The sequence below is a fragment of the Rhipicephalus microplus genome, chromosome 9 (genome assembly GCF_043290135.1).
Source record: "Rhipicephalus microplus isolate Deutch F79 chromosome 9, USDA_Rmic, whole genome shotgun sequence".
Lineage (NCBI taxonomy): Eukaryota > Metazoa > Arthropoda > Arachnida > Ixodida > Ixodidae > Rhipicephalus > Rhipicephalus microplus.
Window position 1 is genome coordinate 98,905,439 of NC_134708.1, and position 19,528 is coordinate 98,924,966.

The following is a 19,528-nucleotide window of genomic DNA, read 5'->3' on the forward strand; positions in this document are numbered from 1 at the left end:
GTCCGTACGTGCGTCTGTCCATGCGGACATCCGTGGGTTGATCTATCCGCTCGTGCGTCTGTCCGTCTATCTATCTGTATGTCCGCCCGTCTAGTGAACACTCCAAGTACCACCATATCGCATCTTTGCATCATATATTGGTTACGTACAAGTACCGCCATCTAGCGGACATTCCAAGAACTAGACTCCCCAGTGGCACATACAGGATAGAGGTAGTTACTACAGAGGACGATCAGTTGACACCCTAACAAGCTTCGCCCCTAAAATTACTCATGCCGCTTCACTTTGTGCGTAAAGTCATGTAATGAGAAATGTTGAGGCTCACGAATCCTGCGGTGGGCCAGGCCTGAGGCCTGTTGCACAGAGGCGACGACGATGATGGAGTTTCATCCTCGATCAGTGAAGACGGAAACGCATTTCGCTTCCCGCTGACGTGTCTTGGCACCAGAGCACCCACTTGCACTCTCATCCTGTTGACGTAGGTGTGCTGCTGGAGCTTACACTGTCTGAATGCGGCCTGGATGAAGCGTTTGCGTCGCACGCCGTGGAGAGACTGCTCAAGGACAGGCGGCTGCGTGTACTCAACCTGGAGGGTAACAGTTTTTCAATCAACTCGCTCAGAAGAATGATAGGAGTCCTGCAGGTAAGTTGCAAATGATTTTGTTTTTCTTTGTTCATACATGTTATGGAAGGAAGGAAGCAACAAAAGGGAGAAGGCAGGGAGGTTAACCAGAGAGACATCCGGTTGGCTACCCTGCCCTGGGGATTAGGGAAGGGGACAAGAAGGATGAGAAAGAGGGAAGAGACGGAAAGGAAAAAAACGTTATTTTACACAAAAAATGTTATGGTACACAAGAAAAGCATTAGGCAGGTGTTTTCTTTTATAGGTGCATATAAGGTCTTATGCGCCATATTTACATTTTTGTGCATGCGGAACCTTTGCTCTCTAATGTACATAGAACGCACTTTATTAAGGAGAAGTATCTATGTCGACAGCGCACTTTAGTGATGCCAGTCAGTCTTTCTTGTAACCACCAGTCTCAAAGAAACGCACTTAACAAAGTACACGTGGTTCAGTTTTCTAAAAGCAAAAGACAAATTTTTCAGCGAGTAAAATCACGCAGAAGTTCGCTTTTAAAATTGAAACAATCAATCGATCCTTCAAGACAGGCGCGACGGAAGGGTGAGTATTTGGAGAGGAAATCATCATAAGTGATGATTCCTCTCCAAAAATGATGAAATTTCTGAATAAAGATAAAGAATAAAGACGAAGCCAATATGGCTAATTAAGATCTGCGAACAATACTCCGGTGATTGAAGTTTTCGAATGTCGCGCTTACTCTGCTCCTTTTCTAGCTAGAATACTTTGTCAACGCACTGGTTTATAATAAAATAAGGATTAAATAGACACGCAAACGTACCACGAAGTAACCCTTGAGTTACAATAAGTGCACTTCGTAACAGCGTACAACAAGAGGACGCTTTCATGCGCTAGAATACACGTAGTGCCTTTTATTGGTCTGAGAACTCACTCGTGAGTCGACTCACTCGAACTCACTCAGGCTCCAATAAGGCTGTGAGTCGGAGCGAGCCCAGTTAGTAATAGTTTGGTTTGTTTGAGTCGTAGGGAGTCTGGCTGAAGAAAAGTTTCGTGAGTGTGAGCCAAGCTCAATAAAACATCGGTGAGCCTATGTCCGAGTGAGCCCTAAGTGCGAGATATATATAGGTGAGTAGTAGTGAGTTCCTCTTTTTTTTGCCTACCTATGGCCCTATCTACTCATCTCCAGCATGAGTGTCAGCCTTACCTGAATTCGTGTTCGTACTCGTGTCTACTCACATGTGAAACAGTGTCGTTCATACCTCATTTCAACTTTTTTTTATCACAAGCGTAAGTTACGTAGGGCCGTGCCTCGAACTAACCAATACCCCCAGCCTATTCTTCCAGGAAAGTTCGTGAGAAATATACTTGCCATCTCTTTTAGGAAAAATGCTCTTACTCATCTGCAGTCGCTTACAAAACCGTATTCAGAGGTACTAAAGTAAAATGTGGCAGGAAGAGCACAGAACCTGAGATATTGATGTTAAGACGCATCGACAGGAAGGTCGAAAAAGCTAATTCTAAACAAACGAGCTCATGAGTTCACTTACTCGGACTTACTCAGCCTCAGCCGCGAGTCTGAGCAGGTCCTGCTCAAGAAAATGTTGCTGAGACTGAGTCCTAGTGAGCCCTGAACGGAAAATATATTTCATTAGTGAGTCTGAGTGAGCTGCGCAGTTTTCGCGGACTTATGGTGGAGTTTTCATATAGTAGCCACCTTGTTGAAAGACGATATCACTTGACACAATTTTGCAGCGTGATACCGCAAAGACCACAAAAAAGCTGCCACTTGTTCTTGTTATAGGACTAAAGCCACTACTCTGGCTATTCTGATGTAAGAGTTACGTTTTTGCGTGTTCAGAAAAAAGTTTTACCAATTTCGAGTACCTTGTACTCAACTAAGGGCGAGAATCATGACGTTTAGATAAACTCCATTCTCACGAACAGTAAACATCAAGAACATCGCGATGGAACGCAACATCCACAGTCACACAAAAAATTGTGACAAAATTACATGTTTAGATAAGTACATTACATCGTTAGCGAAAAACAAACAAATTAAACGTAAAGTTGTTTACAAAAAAAGTTTAACAATTTCGAGTAAAGTTTTTAGAAAAAATGTTTAATCATTTCGAGTATTCGTACTCAACTATGAGAAAGCACTGAGTAAAGTTCTAAAAACAGTCATTTCTCCTACAGAGGCAACGTTCACTGTCCATGTCGTTTCAGTTGCCGTTTAATCCGCCCTAACGCTAAGAATTGCTCTTGTGTAACACCAGGGTTTTACATGCCAAAAACATTATTAGATAGTCGAGAGCACCATAGTGGAGGTCTCTGATAGTTTCGACCATCCTACCTTCGACCTGCATATACAATGCGCAGTAAAGCGACCTCTAGCACTTCACTTCTTTTGAAGGGACACCATTTTGGACGTGACTTGACGCGCGCCTTTGTGGGCGGCAGCCGAGCGCCGCTTACATTGTATCGCCGAGGTGCATAATTAGTTGCTAGTGCCCAGACAAGCTCTATTGGTGAAGCGACATTCATGGTCGGCTCGATAACGTTACCAGGAAAAGTTTATCGCCAACTAGAAGTACTTTCTTTCTGAAAAATACGTGCAAGGTTTTTGTGCTTTGTGCGAGCTGTGGTTTGGTGGTTGTTATTGCCTCTCCTGTACCGTGATAGTCATAAACTCGCTGAGCCAAGCTCCCATAGGAATACATGGGATAGTGGCATGGATGCTTCTGACCCCCCAACTCTGTACGTCTTCTAAATGTACGAAACACATCTAGGACGTAAATGAAGTTCGCACCCATATACTTTTGTAACCAATATTTCGAAGTTGTTGAATATTCTTCAAGAAGGGGTGTCGCCGGTATCTTTCGCAAGAGGTCTTGTTGAAGGCTTCGCGAGTTTTACAGCTGCTCTCGTCAAAAGAAACTCATTTGTCTAAACGTTCTGCTACGCGAAGTGTTCGCCCAAGAATATTTTTTCTCAGGAGCCTTTTTATTCCGTACTTAACTTCTGCCTTGTTTAGCATCTTCAAACTGATGTGGACATGCACTGCTGGTTTGAAGAGCACCTCAACTACCATAACTCTTCACATGTATGTATAATTCGTAAAACCATGAGAGATCGCTGATTACGGTTTGGGGACCTGGAGATCCGTGATGAATGCTTGACCGAAGTTGACATTGGTGGGATTGGCGCAAGTACCGAGACAATGTCAAGAAACCGTAGACGTGGACGAGTGCGTGAAAATCTCTTTTTTCTAGAGTATAATAATATTAGCACTGTCACAGTGACTGGTAGAAGAGCGGCCTGTCAGAGACTTTATTGAAACTTTTCTGGTAACTGCTACAAGCACACTTCAAGGGTACCAACTACATCATAAATAATCACAATTTTTGTGTAGTAGACTTGCATTTACTATGCTATCCTTCATCATTCTTTGAAGAAGTGCAAGATTCGCTGCACACTTGCGAGAAATTTCGTGCGAACTTTTTGATGCAGTGGCTGATGACGATGATCATGATGCCTGAGGTGAGTATCCACCACAGTTACCAGGGGATCAAAAACAAACTTTTCTTTAGATTTGGCGTATTGGACGACCCAATCGTTACACAATTTGCAATTTGTGACACCCGGCTGGTCCTCGGCTGTTTTAAAACGCTTTATTACTCATAATGACACGATTCCTTTCCCGATATCAGGCCTACTAAAAGCCAGTTTGCAAGCAAGTTCCAAGTACCGCCTTGGCTTAGAGTTAGAATGCGCAGCTGACACGTAAAGAACCCGGGTTCGAATCCTATTGTGTCCTGACTGTTTTTTTTATTTACTGAGTTCTTTTTCCTTTTTGTATGCAATAGTGGTTATGGACACCGGCGGTGGCGGCGGACAGCTACGGCGCCACACGCGACCAGTGTTGTTATCTGATAGCTTTCGCTGTAGAAATAAAGTATGTCGACCGCCCATTGTCTAATTTTCCTTAACAAGGTTCTACTCGTGCCGGAAAAGCCGCGTGCGCCTTCAAAACCCATTGACGCTACTTTTTTTTCCTCCACTCCGTTTCGACAAGTCCGTTAGCACCAGCTCGTTCCGGCCAGTCCCTTTGCATCACTCCGTTTCCTTCCCTCCGTTTCCACCACTCCGTTTCCACCACTCCGTTTCCACCACTCCGTTTCCACCACTCCGTTTCCACCACTCCGTTTCCACCACTCCGTTTCCACCACTCCGTTTCGAACACTCCGTTTCCTGCACTCCGTTTTCTGCACTCCGCTTCCACCACTCCGTTTCCGCCACTCCGTTTCCACCACGCTCTTTGACAAAAACCTTCGTTTGATAGAAACTAGAATCACTGGTTGTCCATGCATTGCGCTTTCTCAGTTTTTAATGTTTTCAAGGCGCATTTAGCAAAAGTTTTTAGGTACATTCGTCATTAGACAAGTTTTCGCAAAGTTTCACAGTGATAACCACGATCACATGACTGTCATTCTTTATTGCACGGCTACTGTGATTCGTGAGAAGTTGTGTCTGTGAAGTAAGAGAGTAAACGCATTATTATCGCAAAAACCACCATAAGAATGTATATCGGTCTGTTGCTCATTGTTTGCTGAACATTCATTGTTAGACGAGATTTAGTGCGGTTTCAGTGATAATTGTTTTCAGGGGACTGTCAGTATATATTTTATGGTTGTTTTGATGGATGAGAATTGCTTGTTTTTGGTGTAAGAGTGTAAGTTCTGAACACCGCAAAACCACCGCATACTGTTCTGTTGTGCATGCTGCCAAGCTGTGTGCTATATTACGAGTTTTCAAACATTAATGTCTTTGCAGGCTAACAAGACACTGAAAACGATGGTGGTCACCATGACAGGTGATCTACCGCAGGAAGGAGTTTCCTCACTGTTTGACATTATACGTCAGACCAACGCCTTCTCCCGCCTATGAATTAAAGGGGTCCGTCCTCAGGCATCGTATCTTTCAAACAGCATCCTTGCTTCCCGTACGCCTTCTATTGCCATAAACCTAAACGGGTTCGGACCAGACGACGGCGTGGAGGCACTGGACGCTATTGCCAGAAATCGCAACCTTGAGCTCGCCGCAATTGATTGCAGGAAGGAGACAGAGCCTGCCGTGCTTCAGAGACTGGTAGACACTCTTGCAAACACAAAGTCTCTTAGGAAAGTACCGCTTATTTCTCATCTAGTACCGCTTATTTCTCAAACAAAACAACTCTCTAACATGCGCCTGCCTGCTCAGGCTTCAATGCAGCGTTCCTGGCTTACGCTAACGTTGCGCGTCGTAACTCTGCTGTCGGGCGATTCGGACGCGTGCTAGGTGCCGTGCCTCTTCAGCTCGTTGGGTAAAGGCTTGAATATCCGTGTCTGTATCCTCGCAGTCGTGCAGCAGCATGGCATCAAGCATTGTCGTCACTTCACGGCCATAAAGAAGACTAAATGGCATGCTCCATGTCTCCTTTCTGGCATGCTCTGTCTCCTTTCTGCTGCGCCGTATTATAGGCAAACGTCACGTATGGTAGAACGTCGTCCCAATTTTTATGATCCACGTCGATGTACATACTAAGCATATCAGCAATTGTCTTGTTGAAGCGTTCTGTTAAGCCATTGGTTTGTGGGTGGTAGGAGGTAGTTTTTCGATGCGCTGTTCCACTCAACTCAAGCACTGACTTAAGGAGCATGGCCGTGAAAGTGGTACCTCTGTCTGTTATTATATTTCTAGGATCCGAGGTGGCCGGAGGTTGGCTCATCGTGGCAAGCGCTCAGGATCTCATCGCGAATAGATGTCGGGACGACAAGTAAGTGGGCATTTCCGCTGGGGGCAAAGTTCTTGTATAGGACACCACTGCGCAAGCAGAATGATGGCAGGCTCCTTGCAAATATCTTGGGAACGCTTGTAGACTGGCCGTTAAGAAAATTAATAAGAGGGAGCAACTCACTGTCTTCTTTCTGCTTAGACGAAATGGTGACCGTGTCGACCACTCCTGAAAACGCCATGTCATCATCTTCTGAGACATCATCTCGCTTTATAGGCGACCTCGATAAGCAATCAGCATCAGAGTGCTGTCGTCCCGACTTATAGACGACCGTCATATCGAATTCTTGTAGGCGTAAGCTCCAGCGCGCTAGCCGACCGGATGGGTCCTTCAAGTTGGTCAGCCAGCAAAGAGAGTGGTGGTCGCTGACTACGTGGAAGGGACGGCCGTAGAGGTATGGGCGAAACTTCAGAACTGCCCATACTACAGCAAGTTATTCCTTTTCCGTTGTGGAATAATGGGACTCGGCACGGGAAAGCATCCTACTTGCATATGCAATCACTCTCTTGGCTGAGTCTCGCCACTGGACGAGTACAGCGCCTAAACCTACGTTGCTGGCATCAGTGTGGATCATGGTTGGAGCGTCCTCGTCAAAGTGAGCAAGCACAGGCGGTGTCTGCAGGCGTTGTCGTAGAGCGTCAAATGCTGCTTGTTCCTTTTCGCCCCATAAAAATGGAACATTGTCTCTTTTTATGCGTATTAAGGGCAACGCCATGTGCGAGAAATTGGCGATAAATCTGCGGTAGTAGGCGCAAAGGCCAAAAAAACGTCTTACGGCCTTGTTTTCTGTTGGCACCGGAAATTTTCGGACGGCGTCGATCTTGTCGGGGTCCGGACGAACACCTTCATGGCTCACCACATGTCCTAAGAATCGGAGTTCCTTGAAACCGAAATGACATTTCTCAGGTTTCAGCGATAAGCCAGCGGACCGTATTGCTCGAAATACTAATAGCAGCCGTCTTAGATGTTCCTCGAATGTTGGTGAGAAAACAATGACGTCGTCGAGGTATACCAGACACGTCTGCCACTTAAGGCCTGATAGGACGGTATCCATCAGTCTCTGAAATGTTGCTGCGGCTGAGCACAATCCGAAGGGCAAGACTTTAAACTCGTAAAGCTCGTCAGGCATAACAAAAGCAGTCTTTTCTCTGTCCCGCTCATCGACCTCGATTTGCCAACAACCGCTTTTCAGGTCCATCGACGAGAAGAAGCGTGCATGCCTCAGCCTGTCAAGTGAATCGTCAATACGTTGTAGTGGGTATACGTCTTTCTTTGTCACGCGGTTCAGCTTGCGGTAGTCCACACAGAAGCGTAAGCTGCCGTCTTTCTTCTTAACTAGCACTACCGGTGATGCCCAAGGGCTTTTTGACGGCTGAATGATGTCATCATTGAGCATTTTCTGGACTTGTTCTTGGATTGCTTCGCGTTCTTTCGGTGCCACGCGGTATGGGTTTTGTCGAATCGGTCTTGCCGTCTCTTCCATTATAATTCGGTGCTTTGTCAGTGGCGTTTGATTTACCCTCGAGGTCGACGAACAACAATCTTCAAACTGGCCGAGAATATCTAGAAGACTCTGCCTCTGCGCTGGTGATAAATCTGTGCTCACGTCGACAGGCAGTGGTGTTGAAGCGGCCGGCGTCTCTGCCTGTTGTACTGCGAAGCACTCGCGGAATTCTACAATTTCTTCGAAGTATGCAACTGTGGTACCCTCTGAAATGTGTCGACGCTCGTTGCTGAAGTTTGTCAACAGGACCTCTGTTTGCCCAGACACTACACTGACGAGACTTCTGGCAATAGCGATTCCTCGAGAGAGTAAAAGCGTCGATATTTGTTCCGCGACACCTTCTCCACTTTGCTGCGTGTTACCCGTGACAGAGACGAGGCGGCATGACGACGGTGGCATGGTCACGTCGTCAATCACGCGCATGGGCTTGCGCTGCAGCGCTGCGCTATGGTCCGCTGAGAAGGTCAGTACACCGTCCGGTATATTTATAATGGCACCGTACTCCCGCAGGAAATCCATACCCAAGATGGCCTGTTTACAACACTCTGAAAGAATAACGAAGGTTGCCACGAATGATGAATTCCCGATCTTGATTCGTGCGGTGCACTTTCCGGTAGGTGTCAGCAGCTGGCCTCCAGCTCCTCTAATTTGCGGCCCCATCCATTTCATTTTTACCTTCTTGAGTTGGTCGGCCAGATTCGCACTCATTATTGAAAAGTCCGCACCAGTGTCGACCAGTGCGGTCATGTCGTGACCGTCAATTGAAAGTGTAATGTCGGCGGTGACAATCTCGTCTTTCGTCGGTTCATTCGGAATGTGCGGCACTTCATGCGGCGGTAATGGGGGATTTTCAAATCTTCGGCAATTCGCAACCTTCCCCCCTAAGGTCGCCGCTTTTAGTTTCCCCGGCGTGGACTGGGAGACCTTCCTCTCGCCATGTCCGTGGTGATACTCCTATTAGATCGGGGAAAATGACCTGGGGAGGGCGAGCGTGAACGGAACCCAGGAGAAACGTCTCGCGGGATCGTCGCGCTCGTTTCAACGTTGCGTCTTCCGTCGAAATAGCGCCGAGGGGTAGTGGACGGAAATCCTTGATACCCGGCAACGCGATGAGGACAATACCACACGATGTGGCCTGCTTCCCCACAATGGAAGCACAGGGGCCTGTAGTCAGGGGTACGCCATATGTCGGTTTTGCGGAGTGGGGGTCGCATCGGCGTCGACGTTTCCCTGTAGTACCAAGGCACTGTCGGCGGCTGTTGCTGGTGGTACTGTTGAGGTGGCGGCACGTTAGGTCTAGGCTGTCGACGGAGAATATCTGCATATGTTGGCCTAACTATTTCAGTGTTCGGCTCGGGAAATGAAAGCGCTTGCCTTATTTCTTGGCGAACAACTTCTGTGACCGACGCAATCGCACAGTCATTCGGTGTGGCGGCGAGCTTCTTCACCTCTTCTTGCACAATTTCGCGTATCAAGTCACGCAAAGAACGCTCGTCAGGAGTCAAAGTGGTCACGGCGGTTGCGCTGATTTGTCCGCTGTTGTTTGGACGGTCGTACTGGCGGTACCGTAGCTGTAGTGCGCGTTCTATGGCGGTCGCCTCCTTCAAAAATTCGTCGACGCTTGAAGGTGGGTTCCATACGAAACCAGCAAACAGCTGCTCTTTAACACCACGCATGAGGTGGCTGATCTTTCTGTTCTCGCACATATCGGGATCGGCTCGATGAAAGAGACGAGCCATGTCCTCAACAAACATAGCAACAGACTCGTTGGGCTTTTGAATCCGTCATTCAAGGAGTCGTTGTGCATGCTCCCGCTTTTCGGTGTTTGCGAAGGTGTCCAGGAACTTCCGCCGGAACTCGTCCCACGTTGACCACACGCGATTCGTGAACCACGTGCGAGCCCCGTCTTGAAGAGGGAAATACACGTACCCCAACTTCTGTGCGGCGTTCCACCCGTTAACGTTGGCTGTGCGCTCGAACTCCTCAAGCCAGTCATCTGCGTCCTCATATATGTTGCCATGGAAGTCCACAGGAGTTTTAGGGGTGAAAAAAGTCAGCTGTGTCGTGCTTGGGCTCGTCATGGTGGGACAACTGCTTCCCAGCGCGGTCATGTTTTCCGTCCAAGGACCGAACTCTGGGCTCAGGCCTAACAGGCGGCGGCTGGCGCGGTGAACGGGTGTTTCGACGAGCGGAAGTCATTGTGGACTAGATCCCGGGCTATTGGAAGGTGTCCTGGACATGTACCCAGCTCCTCTATCAGTTTCACTACGCAGACACAGCAGGAGTTCGATATACAAGAGCTCACTTTAATTAAAAATGAAAGGTGCTCGTAAAGAGGACCGGGCAAGAGCTTCGTCTTCCTCTCTGGCTGTGCGAGCTCTCCTCGGCAGGTTGAATGCGGCAATATATTCATCATATACAAGTACTACTATCCAGCGGACATTATAAGGACTGAATGAGAGGTGGCACGGCTGGACTAAAGGAACGGCATGAGCGCACTCTTACTGCCTGCGCTTCGTGTCTATCTACCTTAATCATACGTATCACCACCACTATAGTTTAAAGCACTGCAGCCAAACCCTCGCTAAACCTTGCTAAAACCAAAGAGGTTAAGCCCAGAAAGTTTAACGTGGCAACCCTGTCTGATGAGATAGTGCTTAAAGTGCGTCCTTCTTATACTAGTTTTTTTATTAAGCATCAAATTCAAGGCAAATTTTATTAGAGAATAAGTCATCGATACTACTCTCTAGGTTATTTCAACAGAAACAACTATCTTTTTATTTATGAACAACGTGCGCGCGCTTCTTCCATAATTCAAAAGGGTGCGCGCGTGCCGCTCCTGCAGTCCGGTCGTGGAGGTCGCTACCTGTTACTACTACTACTCCTACTACTACTACTACTACTACTACGATACATCGCGGATGCACGACCCATGGCTTAGCAAACATCGCCCCCAAAACACTTTAACATGCCGCAGAATGGTGACCTTAGTTCAAGTTAGGCCTCTGGTGTGCGACACTTTACTAGCTATAACGCCCCTTTCCATAATTGCGCTCTCTGCGTAAACATCTGCAGCTACCACAATTGTTTACTTATTCATTGATAACTGACTCCTTTACCCGGATAAAGATCTAGCGCCAAGTTACAATTTGGGTTCGCCCAGGTTAAATAGTGCTGTAGCGGCTGAACACAATACAGTTTGTGCAAACTGTTTAATACCGGTGTGAAAGAAACCTTCAATTACCCCTCGAAAGTCACGTTCTACTTTCTTGTCATACCAACTTTAACGATTCGTGTAACCATTTTTCATATTGATGGTGGTGTTCCACCAATTGATACTAATTGAGGGCACAAAGCGTCGTTGTGAACTTTGTATGTTTCTTTTGAGTTTTAAAGGTGGCACTCGGTTAAGCAAAGCGTACTGGTGACCCCAAGTTAGCTTTTTGTCTGTGCAATCATACACAGCCGTACTACCAAAATATGCAGTTCAATTATAATTTACAATTCAAAGAAGTGTTTACTTAAGATAATGGGAGTGAAAACATCGAAATAAGTGTAACCTTAGGTTGCCATAAAGGTGAAAAGTGGGTGAAGTTCTTTGTAAACTATTCCACGAGTCGCCCTACCGCAATCATGCCAGCCATGTGACCGGAGTTTACGCTACAGAACAAAGGCGCGCTTGTATCTTCCTGAAAATTAACATAGAGACTTCGACATACACAGCACATGGCATGCGGCCGACAAAAATCATAAGCAAGCCTCGATCGCGCAGTTAAAAGGTAGTGTCACGGTCACTGGATAAGAAACAACCTTGTTTTTTATCCAGTGGCCGTGGTAGTGTTTTTGATCCCATTAAAAATGAACTTCAATCGAACCCACTTATAAAAGCACCAGTTTTAACGATATATTGGTTATAACAATTAAGCGCTGATATACCATGACATTTTGTATTAAGGCTATGATAAAAAATCTGTTTACAGCAATGTACGCATGCCAAATTATGAGATTTGGCAATCAATTTTGTTTTTTTGGTGTCCATGCCAAGAAGCAATGAAGCGATAAATCTGTGGGGAAAAAAAGAAAATGACAAATACAGGCTGCCGAACCCCGGCCCAGAACTGCAAGGTCTCCCAGTGCCCCTTTATTCATGGTATGCTTCACTGCATATTGTCCTGACATTGACGCAGACCTAACTTTAAGAGGTCGCCACGGCACTGAATCGGCTGTGTTTTGTGTACGTACGCTTACTGACAATGTGTTGGGCAGTATGATAAAAATTTTAAAGTTTTGAAAAGTTTCGGCATCTGAAACTTGAGAGATTCTTATACATTGGCTTCATGGGGCTTTTGGAAGTCGTGAAAGCGTCCGAATTTTTAACCATGTCAGAAGAAGACCAGGCCTGCGCGGAAGGCGTAGCACAGTCGTAGCGAAAGCTAGAAGAGCGGCCTTTCAGAGCTTTTTCTTAACACTAATTGGGTAACTGATGCAAGCACACTTGCTTGATGCCCACTACGGCATCAATAATAAAAATGTTAGGGTAGCAGGCCGGCATTCGCTATGGTATTTTTCATCAATCTTTCCGAGAAGCGTGGTATCCTCTAAACTATTGCGAGGATTTTTGTTTTCGTTGATTGCGCTATAGTAACGGCATGTACAGAAATACATAGTAAAGCAAAGAAACATTGCTCGCCACTGAGTTCGTAATATTTGCTAAGCGCAAAATTGTTTCCGGCGATGATATTGCCAGTAGAAAACACACCTATGCACATAATATAATGTAAGAACACACTGAGCAATCAAAGCTGGTTAGGGAAACGCTGATTGAAAAAAGCTAATGGCTAAGCGGACCATGTGTGTTTCACCAAATGCAATTATCTAGACCATACGCGCACCATATGTATTTAAGTTTGAGATCTGCTATGTCAAACTTTGCCTTTTTATGAGCGAATCACTAGCTCAGCACGTTGATGTACACTAACCATTCGTTTACCAATGTAAGATCGCACATATGCCTTCGTCCCTCTACAAAAAAAAAACGAAACCTTCGCATATTACCAGCTTTTCTTTTATGTTACTCGGCATGGCTCTTTTCTTACACAGGCATTCGTCGCTGTCCATGGTCCGGGTGCCCGAGACGGACGTGGCTAACCTGTTTCGCGCCCTCGGAAACAATCGCACCATCCAATTCATCTCCTTCAAGGCCATCACTTTTAACAAAAGAAACGCCAGAGAACTTGGTCGATTGGTCGAACGCAACCGAACGTTCATTTCCCTCACTGTCGATCTTCAAAAGAGCGATCCCAACAGTGATCGAATGATCCAGTTCCACAACATCTGCCGGGAACTTAAGGAGGCGCTTCGCCTGAACAGCTTCATTGTGCACGTAAGCGTAAATATAGGCGCTTCTGATCTCGCCAACGACCCAGCCATCAAGGACGCGTGCAGGCGAATCTCGGTGAGCGAGCAATTATCTATAAGGGATCCTGAAGATTTCAGTAGGTTGGATGACCGTATAATTGAGTAGTGCAACTGATTACGTGTGCGCTGTTGCAAAAGAGCCATTTGGGCTATCGTGTAATGGTTCATTGTCAATACAAAAAATTGAACACCGTATGGAACACTGATTAGAGAAGGAACTGACACAAGCGCACCTCGCAACTGGAAGTCCTGATTTGATTGATATGTAATGTTTAACGTCCTAAAATTACTATATGATTATTAAAGACGTCATAGTTGTTGGGGGCTCCGGAAATTTTGTCCACCTGGGGTTATTCATTGTGCTCCCAAATCTGACGACACGGGCCTACAGCATTTTCCCCTCTATTGAAAATGCAGCGGCCTCAGCTGGAATTGGATCCCGCGATGTGCGGGTCAGCAGCCGAGTGCTTTAGCCACTAGACCATAGCGGCAGGGTGCAACTGGAAGCCTAAGTGTGCCTGTGTTGTTCTCTTCTGTAGTGTTTATTCCATTCTTCACCCAACTTTTTGCATTTACAATAATTATGCATAAGTAGGTGAAGCTTCTGGCATGCTGAGCTGTGCACGCCCTTCACTTATAACCATACTCTTAGGCAAACAAAAATATTACATGCTGTTTCATACTCGGTCCTAATATGACACGAAGGCGAAGGCAATCTCCTTTTCAAGCGAGGCTTGTGTTGACTGACCTCTAATGTTGATGTTATTCTAAAGAACCCACGGCGGCGGGATAAACATGTGAAATGCTTACGCAAGTGTCGTCCTCACCCACAACGGTGCGTAACAACAAAATACGGCTCAATAAAGTTTCGCTTTTGCTACTGGTGGGTGAACCCTCTTTCGCCCGTCCGAAATCCAATGCCTTGAATGATGGACCGCGTGACCATTTTCCTTCTTTATTATGGGAAAAAAAAAACCAAGGCGCTGAATGATATATAAGTAAACTTATTTAGGCACACGTAGACACAATCCAAGCACAAAAACAGGTGCAAACTATCACAGCAACGTTGATATATTACGTGCGTTGGAGTATTGATTAACTTCCATCACCTGCAACAAGAACCTCAATTAGCCACGCTAGTTAATGTACTCATTCCCGGTAAACGTTTTCGAAGGTTCGATACTTCTGAGAGATATTCTGCGAAAACTAAACAGAACACTAAAGACTAGGTCAGAAAGTACTGGCCTGTACTCTGTATAATGCCAAGGTACCGAATGCTGACTGGGTTAAGTCATTTTGGACTGATCATGCCTGCCAAGTGGTAACTAATGCGAAGCATGTAGATGCGTTGAAATGACGGTGCAAGAAACTACTGTGAAGGAGCACAGTTGCTATGGATGCTTCATCGATGTATTTCATGTTGGCGGACTAGGAGTGATCACGTGAATAGTGCGAAAAAGTCAATGTGATGAATTCAGCGTTTCAGGAATATTCCAATTTGAGATAACTGTATTTTTATTTTCGCATATCCGCCATCATGGGATGGTGCTTCGTTGGGCAGTACTAGGCGCTCCCGGAAGCTGGAAGGAAAAGGGAGGAAGGCATGCTGATACAGCCAGACAGCATCAATGTGGGGATGGCCAACACCTATAACATAACTGAACGTTTACATTAGCAGGCAATCCAGCACATTGCGAAAAAGAAAGAACAGAGAGAAAGCAGGAAAGAAAAAAGAAAACAAAAATAAACAGAAAGAAACGAAGCAATAGAGAAAAAGAAAAAGATAAAGAAAGAAAAAGAGAAATAAATAAAGACAGACGGAAAGAAAGTAAGGGAGCTTGTATGCCTACAGCGCACTTCCATCGTTCATTTTTTATGCTGTTAATTTGTTGCTTGTATAATGGAATATGAGCTCGCCCATTGTGTTGAAGAGAAACGTGGCCGCTTTGTGTAATGCTATCTCGTGATGTGGAAATAAAACAACGTTGGACATACCTTGCGTCAGAAGACACCACGTGGCAAAAGATGCAGAGGTATTGCTCCACACGCCAGAGTTTGAAGGAAAAAAAATATCTAAGAGCCTCACGTTCTGCATAGTCGATCCTTCCAACGGACTATTCAAACACCAAGGCGTAGAAGCCATGACAGTTGCCGTGACAGTTGACAGTTGTCAGTTACCAGGACAGTTGCCAGTGTCCTGCATGCACAGGAGAGTTGCCACTTGTCCTGTGCATGCGTGTGTGTTCTTTTCGAGCCTACTTCTGTGTGCTTCAGCGGCACGGTGCAAGTTTCAAGCTGCTAGTCATTATTGAGATTATAAACCACTTTCTTGCGATCAGATTTGTCATTTCGTCCTTTCCGTGAAACTGATTTCCAAGAAAATAATAGTCATGATATTACAAGACTTGTCTAGTTTTTACTGCTTGGATAAAAATGCCATGTTCAAGGGCTGCTGCTTCCACAAGTGGTAAACTCACGTGCTTTCTTTGGTGTTTTTTTCTAGCAGTTTCAATGCGAGGACAATAAGGTCAGCGTTCTAATGAAAATAATTAGAAACTTACATCGCATTATGTGCTGTCAAAAGGTCCTTGCCATTACCTTAACTCTACACAATGCAGGCGCTGATGAACGAAGCCATCCGATTCGTCAACGGGGCCATGGACAAGGCCGCTGCCCTGGCATTCGAGACCCTGCAGCACTGCGATTCGGTGCAGATAAGAATGCACTGGTATGGTGACATGTCCGAGGAGACAACACGACAGAAGATCACCGAGGCACGCAAGAGGTTCACTCGGAACTACTTCGTCCTCACTGGTGTCGTCAAAGCAGAGATAGTGTGCCAGCGGAATCCCAAAGCACAGAAGAGAGTGACCTTGCTCGACAGTATTGGCAGGGTCCTTCAGGCAGGCATCTGCGCCTACCTCAAGTTGAACGACGTTGTGGACATCTGAATGGCCATTATCTTCTACTTTCATGGCTCGATTGTAAGCGTACAGACAATGACATCACCATGTGCGAGCACAAAACTGTTATTGAACCGGTTCTAAAAAGAAAACTTAAAAGATGACATCATGCATAAATTATAATTTGCAACACCTAAATGTAACAATATCTTATTTGACATCTTACAATTTATAATTATTATTGATCCATGCTGTCACATTTTGTCGGCCCATTAGCTATACTTCGATATTTACGTTCATAGCATCACTACAAAACTTTTTTAGACTTCATGCACTCTTTACGCCAGTACTTTTCATTTTTACTCATGTATTTATTTTAGGATCATGGTATCTATATCTGCAGCGTAACCTTGAATTCTAAACCATAGCACATAGATAGAACACAAGCATGCATCGTTTTAAAACAGCTTTTCAACCGACAACGCTAAGATAGCTGCCTTGCCTTATAAAGTGATGCATTTTTCGACACTGATTACAGCCCTGCGAATATCATACACTTGCGTAGTATTTCTGAAGTGGTTTCCTCTTGCAATCCAACATAAGTTTGTTTCTACTCTCTGGTCACTCCAATAAACTTAATCCTTGATTGATTGATATGTGGGGTTTAACGTCCCAAAACCACTATATGATTATGAGAGACGCCGTAGTGGAGGGTTCCGAAAATTTCGACCACCTGGGGTTCTTTAACGTGCACCCAAATCTGAGCACACGGGCCTACATCATTTCCGCCTCCATCAGAAGTGCAGCCGCCACAGCCGGGATTCGAACCCGCGACCTGCGGGTCAGCAGCCGAGTACCTTAGCCACTAGACCACCGCGGCGGGGCTTAAGTTAATCCTTGGCTGATTATTCTGTACTCCTGTCTTTTTAACCATTGAGCCAGTTTGCAAACTGATTCGTCACGTGTTCGTCTAGTGCTCCTCTTCCATTATTTTGTGGCATCGGCGCTTGCTACAGCCTTACGACAACACCAGTTGATCAAAATGTTTTTCGCAGGCGTAAATTTTCTCTGAATGCATATGTGTGCACCACCGAAAGTCGCGCTTGGTGTACGGGTGAAAGTGAAATAAGTTTACAAAAAGCTTAATGTGTTTGATTGGCCGCTCTTTATTTCGAAGCCGGGAAGCTTTCTATGCTCTAGGAGTCTAGACTGAGGGCATCAAGGCGCATCAAAAAACCTTTCCGTGTTAGGAGTAGTACCAAAGAGGTTGTGTTCATAGCTGTGATGGTTAAGGGACGTTCGTCACTATGTTTGTTGATAGCGGACGAGAAAGGATTAACATGAACTTTTTATTTCATGGCATGGATGGAACGGCTGACGGCGCACGGATACGCTACCGTGTGCAACGCCGTTGAGTCGGACGTCGCGGCCAACCGAGCAGTCAGGGTCGCAACTCTGGAGGTCCAGGATCAGGCCACGGCTCACGAGGACCACACCCGGTAGGCCTCGCCCACGAACCTGCTCCCGGCCACTGCACCCAGGCAGGAGCCGTTCGGCAGGTCTCGGCCTTGGACCTTGAACAGACACACCGGAGCTCGACCTGGCCGACACGTACGGGTCTCACGTCCGGCTCGGGAACGCTGCCAGGAACTCGTCCTCTCGAGTGGCGCACCGCTTCCTCTGCCTTCGTGGCCTCAATCCTCGAGCTCTCTTTTCCGCACGTTCCTTCTTCTTGGCCAGGGCACCGCCAGGTACCCTCGGGTGCACACTGCAGCTCATGAGCTCGCGGCCCACGTCCGAGTCTGGCGCGTCGCTCGGTATAACTCGGCACCGCTCGGCGATCCTCGATTCAGCCAGAACTCCCCTGGCACCTCGATCTTCAGCCACCCTGAACCTCGCCCGGCTCCGTGCTCCTCTGTGCGCACTCCCGCGTCTCGCCCGGCAGAACATCTCGCTCGTCCCTTGCCGAAGTGCGACGCTCTGGTGACACCGGCGCTTGATGACAAGGGTGCGGCCACGGAGCAGTCAACCCGCATCGGAGACGCCATGCTCCATGCGGGGCATGGCCAGCCCGTCCAGCGAAGAGCGTGCGCCGAGACGCGATGCTCAACGCAACCGTGACCATTAGCCAGGCCACGTTCATCGCTGTGTCGAACGGCTGACCGTGGAGACGCCTCGCCGAGATCCGCGATGCCCTCGGCAAGGAAGAGAATAGCAGGCCAGGCCGCGCCCCGAGATGCAGTACTCGTGCCGGCAATGCCGCCCAAGCTGGTGGTTGGATGGCAGCAGCGTGGACGGCCGCGTTCCCTGGCCGGAACCTGGCTCGCCTGCGTCCGACGCTTCGGTCCGCTGTCTCCCGTCTGCCGCTGCTTCGGCTCGTCCCCAGCCACAAAGCCCACTGCCACGTGATGGTCGCCCATGGCCCAATCGTGGCACGCCACCTCTATGGGCCAGTACAGGCCATCAGCTGATTCGCTGACACTCACGCGCACATTACACGCGCCTTGCCCCGCACTTCCGTCGTTGTCGTTTTCTTCACTCATCACGATAACCCCCCGCACAAGAAAGTTGTTTCAGTCAAACAACTTTTCTCACAATACACAGTGATGAGGAAGAACAGTCCCGTGGACTCGCGACTCTCGAGCAGTGGTGGCGGAGATGTCTGGACCAGCGCGGCCTCGGGCCTCGTTTCCGAGCTCTCTGGTCCCTCATTTCTTTTTCCTCCGCGCTCACTCATGCCAGCAAAGCCTCTCCACTCAGCCCCATCTCCTTCCCTAGGTCAACTAGCTTTCTCTTGTCGTCCATTCTCGTCCACCACACACAAACAACGTGAGGCTCTCAGATGTAACGAGAGAGCTTAATCCTGGCAGGCTCGTTATTTATTGTAGTGGTTAAGGGACGTTGGTCACTATGTTTGTTGATAGCGGACGAGAAAGGATTAACATGAACTTTTTATTTCATGGCATGGATGGAACGGCTGAAGGCGCACGGATACGCTACCGTGTGCAACGCCGTTGAGTCGGACGTCGCGGCCAACCGAGCAGTCAGGGTCGCAACTCTGGAGGTCCAGGATCAGGCCACGGCTCACGAGGACCACACCCAGTAGGCCTCGCCCACGAACCTGCTCCCGGCCACTGCACCCAGGCAGGAGCCGTTCGGCAGGTCTCGGCCTCGGACCTTGAACAGACACACCGGAGCTCGACCTGGCCGACACGTACGGGTCTCACGTCCGGCTCGGGAACGCTGCCAGGAACTCGTCCTCTCGAGTG

At 47.3% G+C, this 19,528-nt stretch overlaps 1 protein-coding gene across 1 annotated transcript; it reads left to right on the forward strand.

The window, feature by feature from the left end:
• Positions 1-429: 429 nt before the first annotated feature.
• LOC142771431 (uncharacterized) lies at positions 430-16,868 on the forward strand. The gene is made up of 3 exons (XM_075872912.1): positions 430-643; positions 13,039-13,393; positions 15,975-16,868. Exons 2-3 carry the CDS (start codon positions 13,055-13,057, stop codon positions 16,305-16,307), a joined length of 672 nt encoding a protein of 223 aa, XP_075729027.1. The 5' UTR covers positions 430-643; positions 13,039-13,054; the 3' UTR covers positions 16,308-16,868.
• The last annotated feature ends 2,660 nt before the right edge of the window (positions 16,869-19,528 follow it).

What these genes read in the sequence shown, in the direction of transcription:
- LOC142771431 (XM_075872912.1), top strand. Translation starts at nt 13,055, where the DNA reads ATGGTCCGGGTGCCCGAGACGGACGTGGCTAACCTGTTTCGCGCCCTC. An exon ending in ACGCGTGCAGGCGAATCTCG is followed by an intron (nt 13,394 to 15,974) that starts GTGAGCGAGCAA and finishes TACACAATGCAG; the next exon opens with GCGCTGATGAACGAAGCCAT.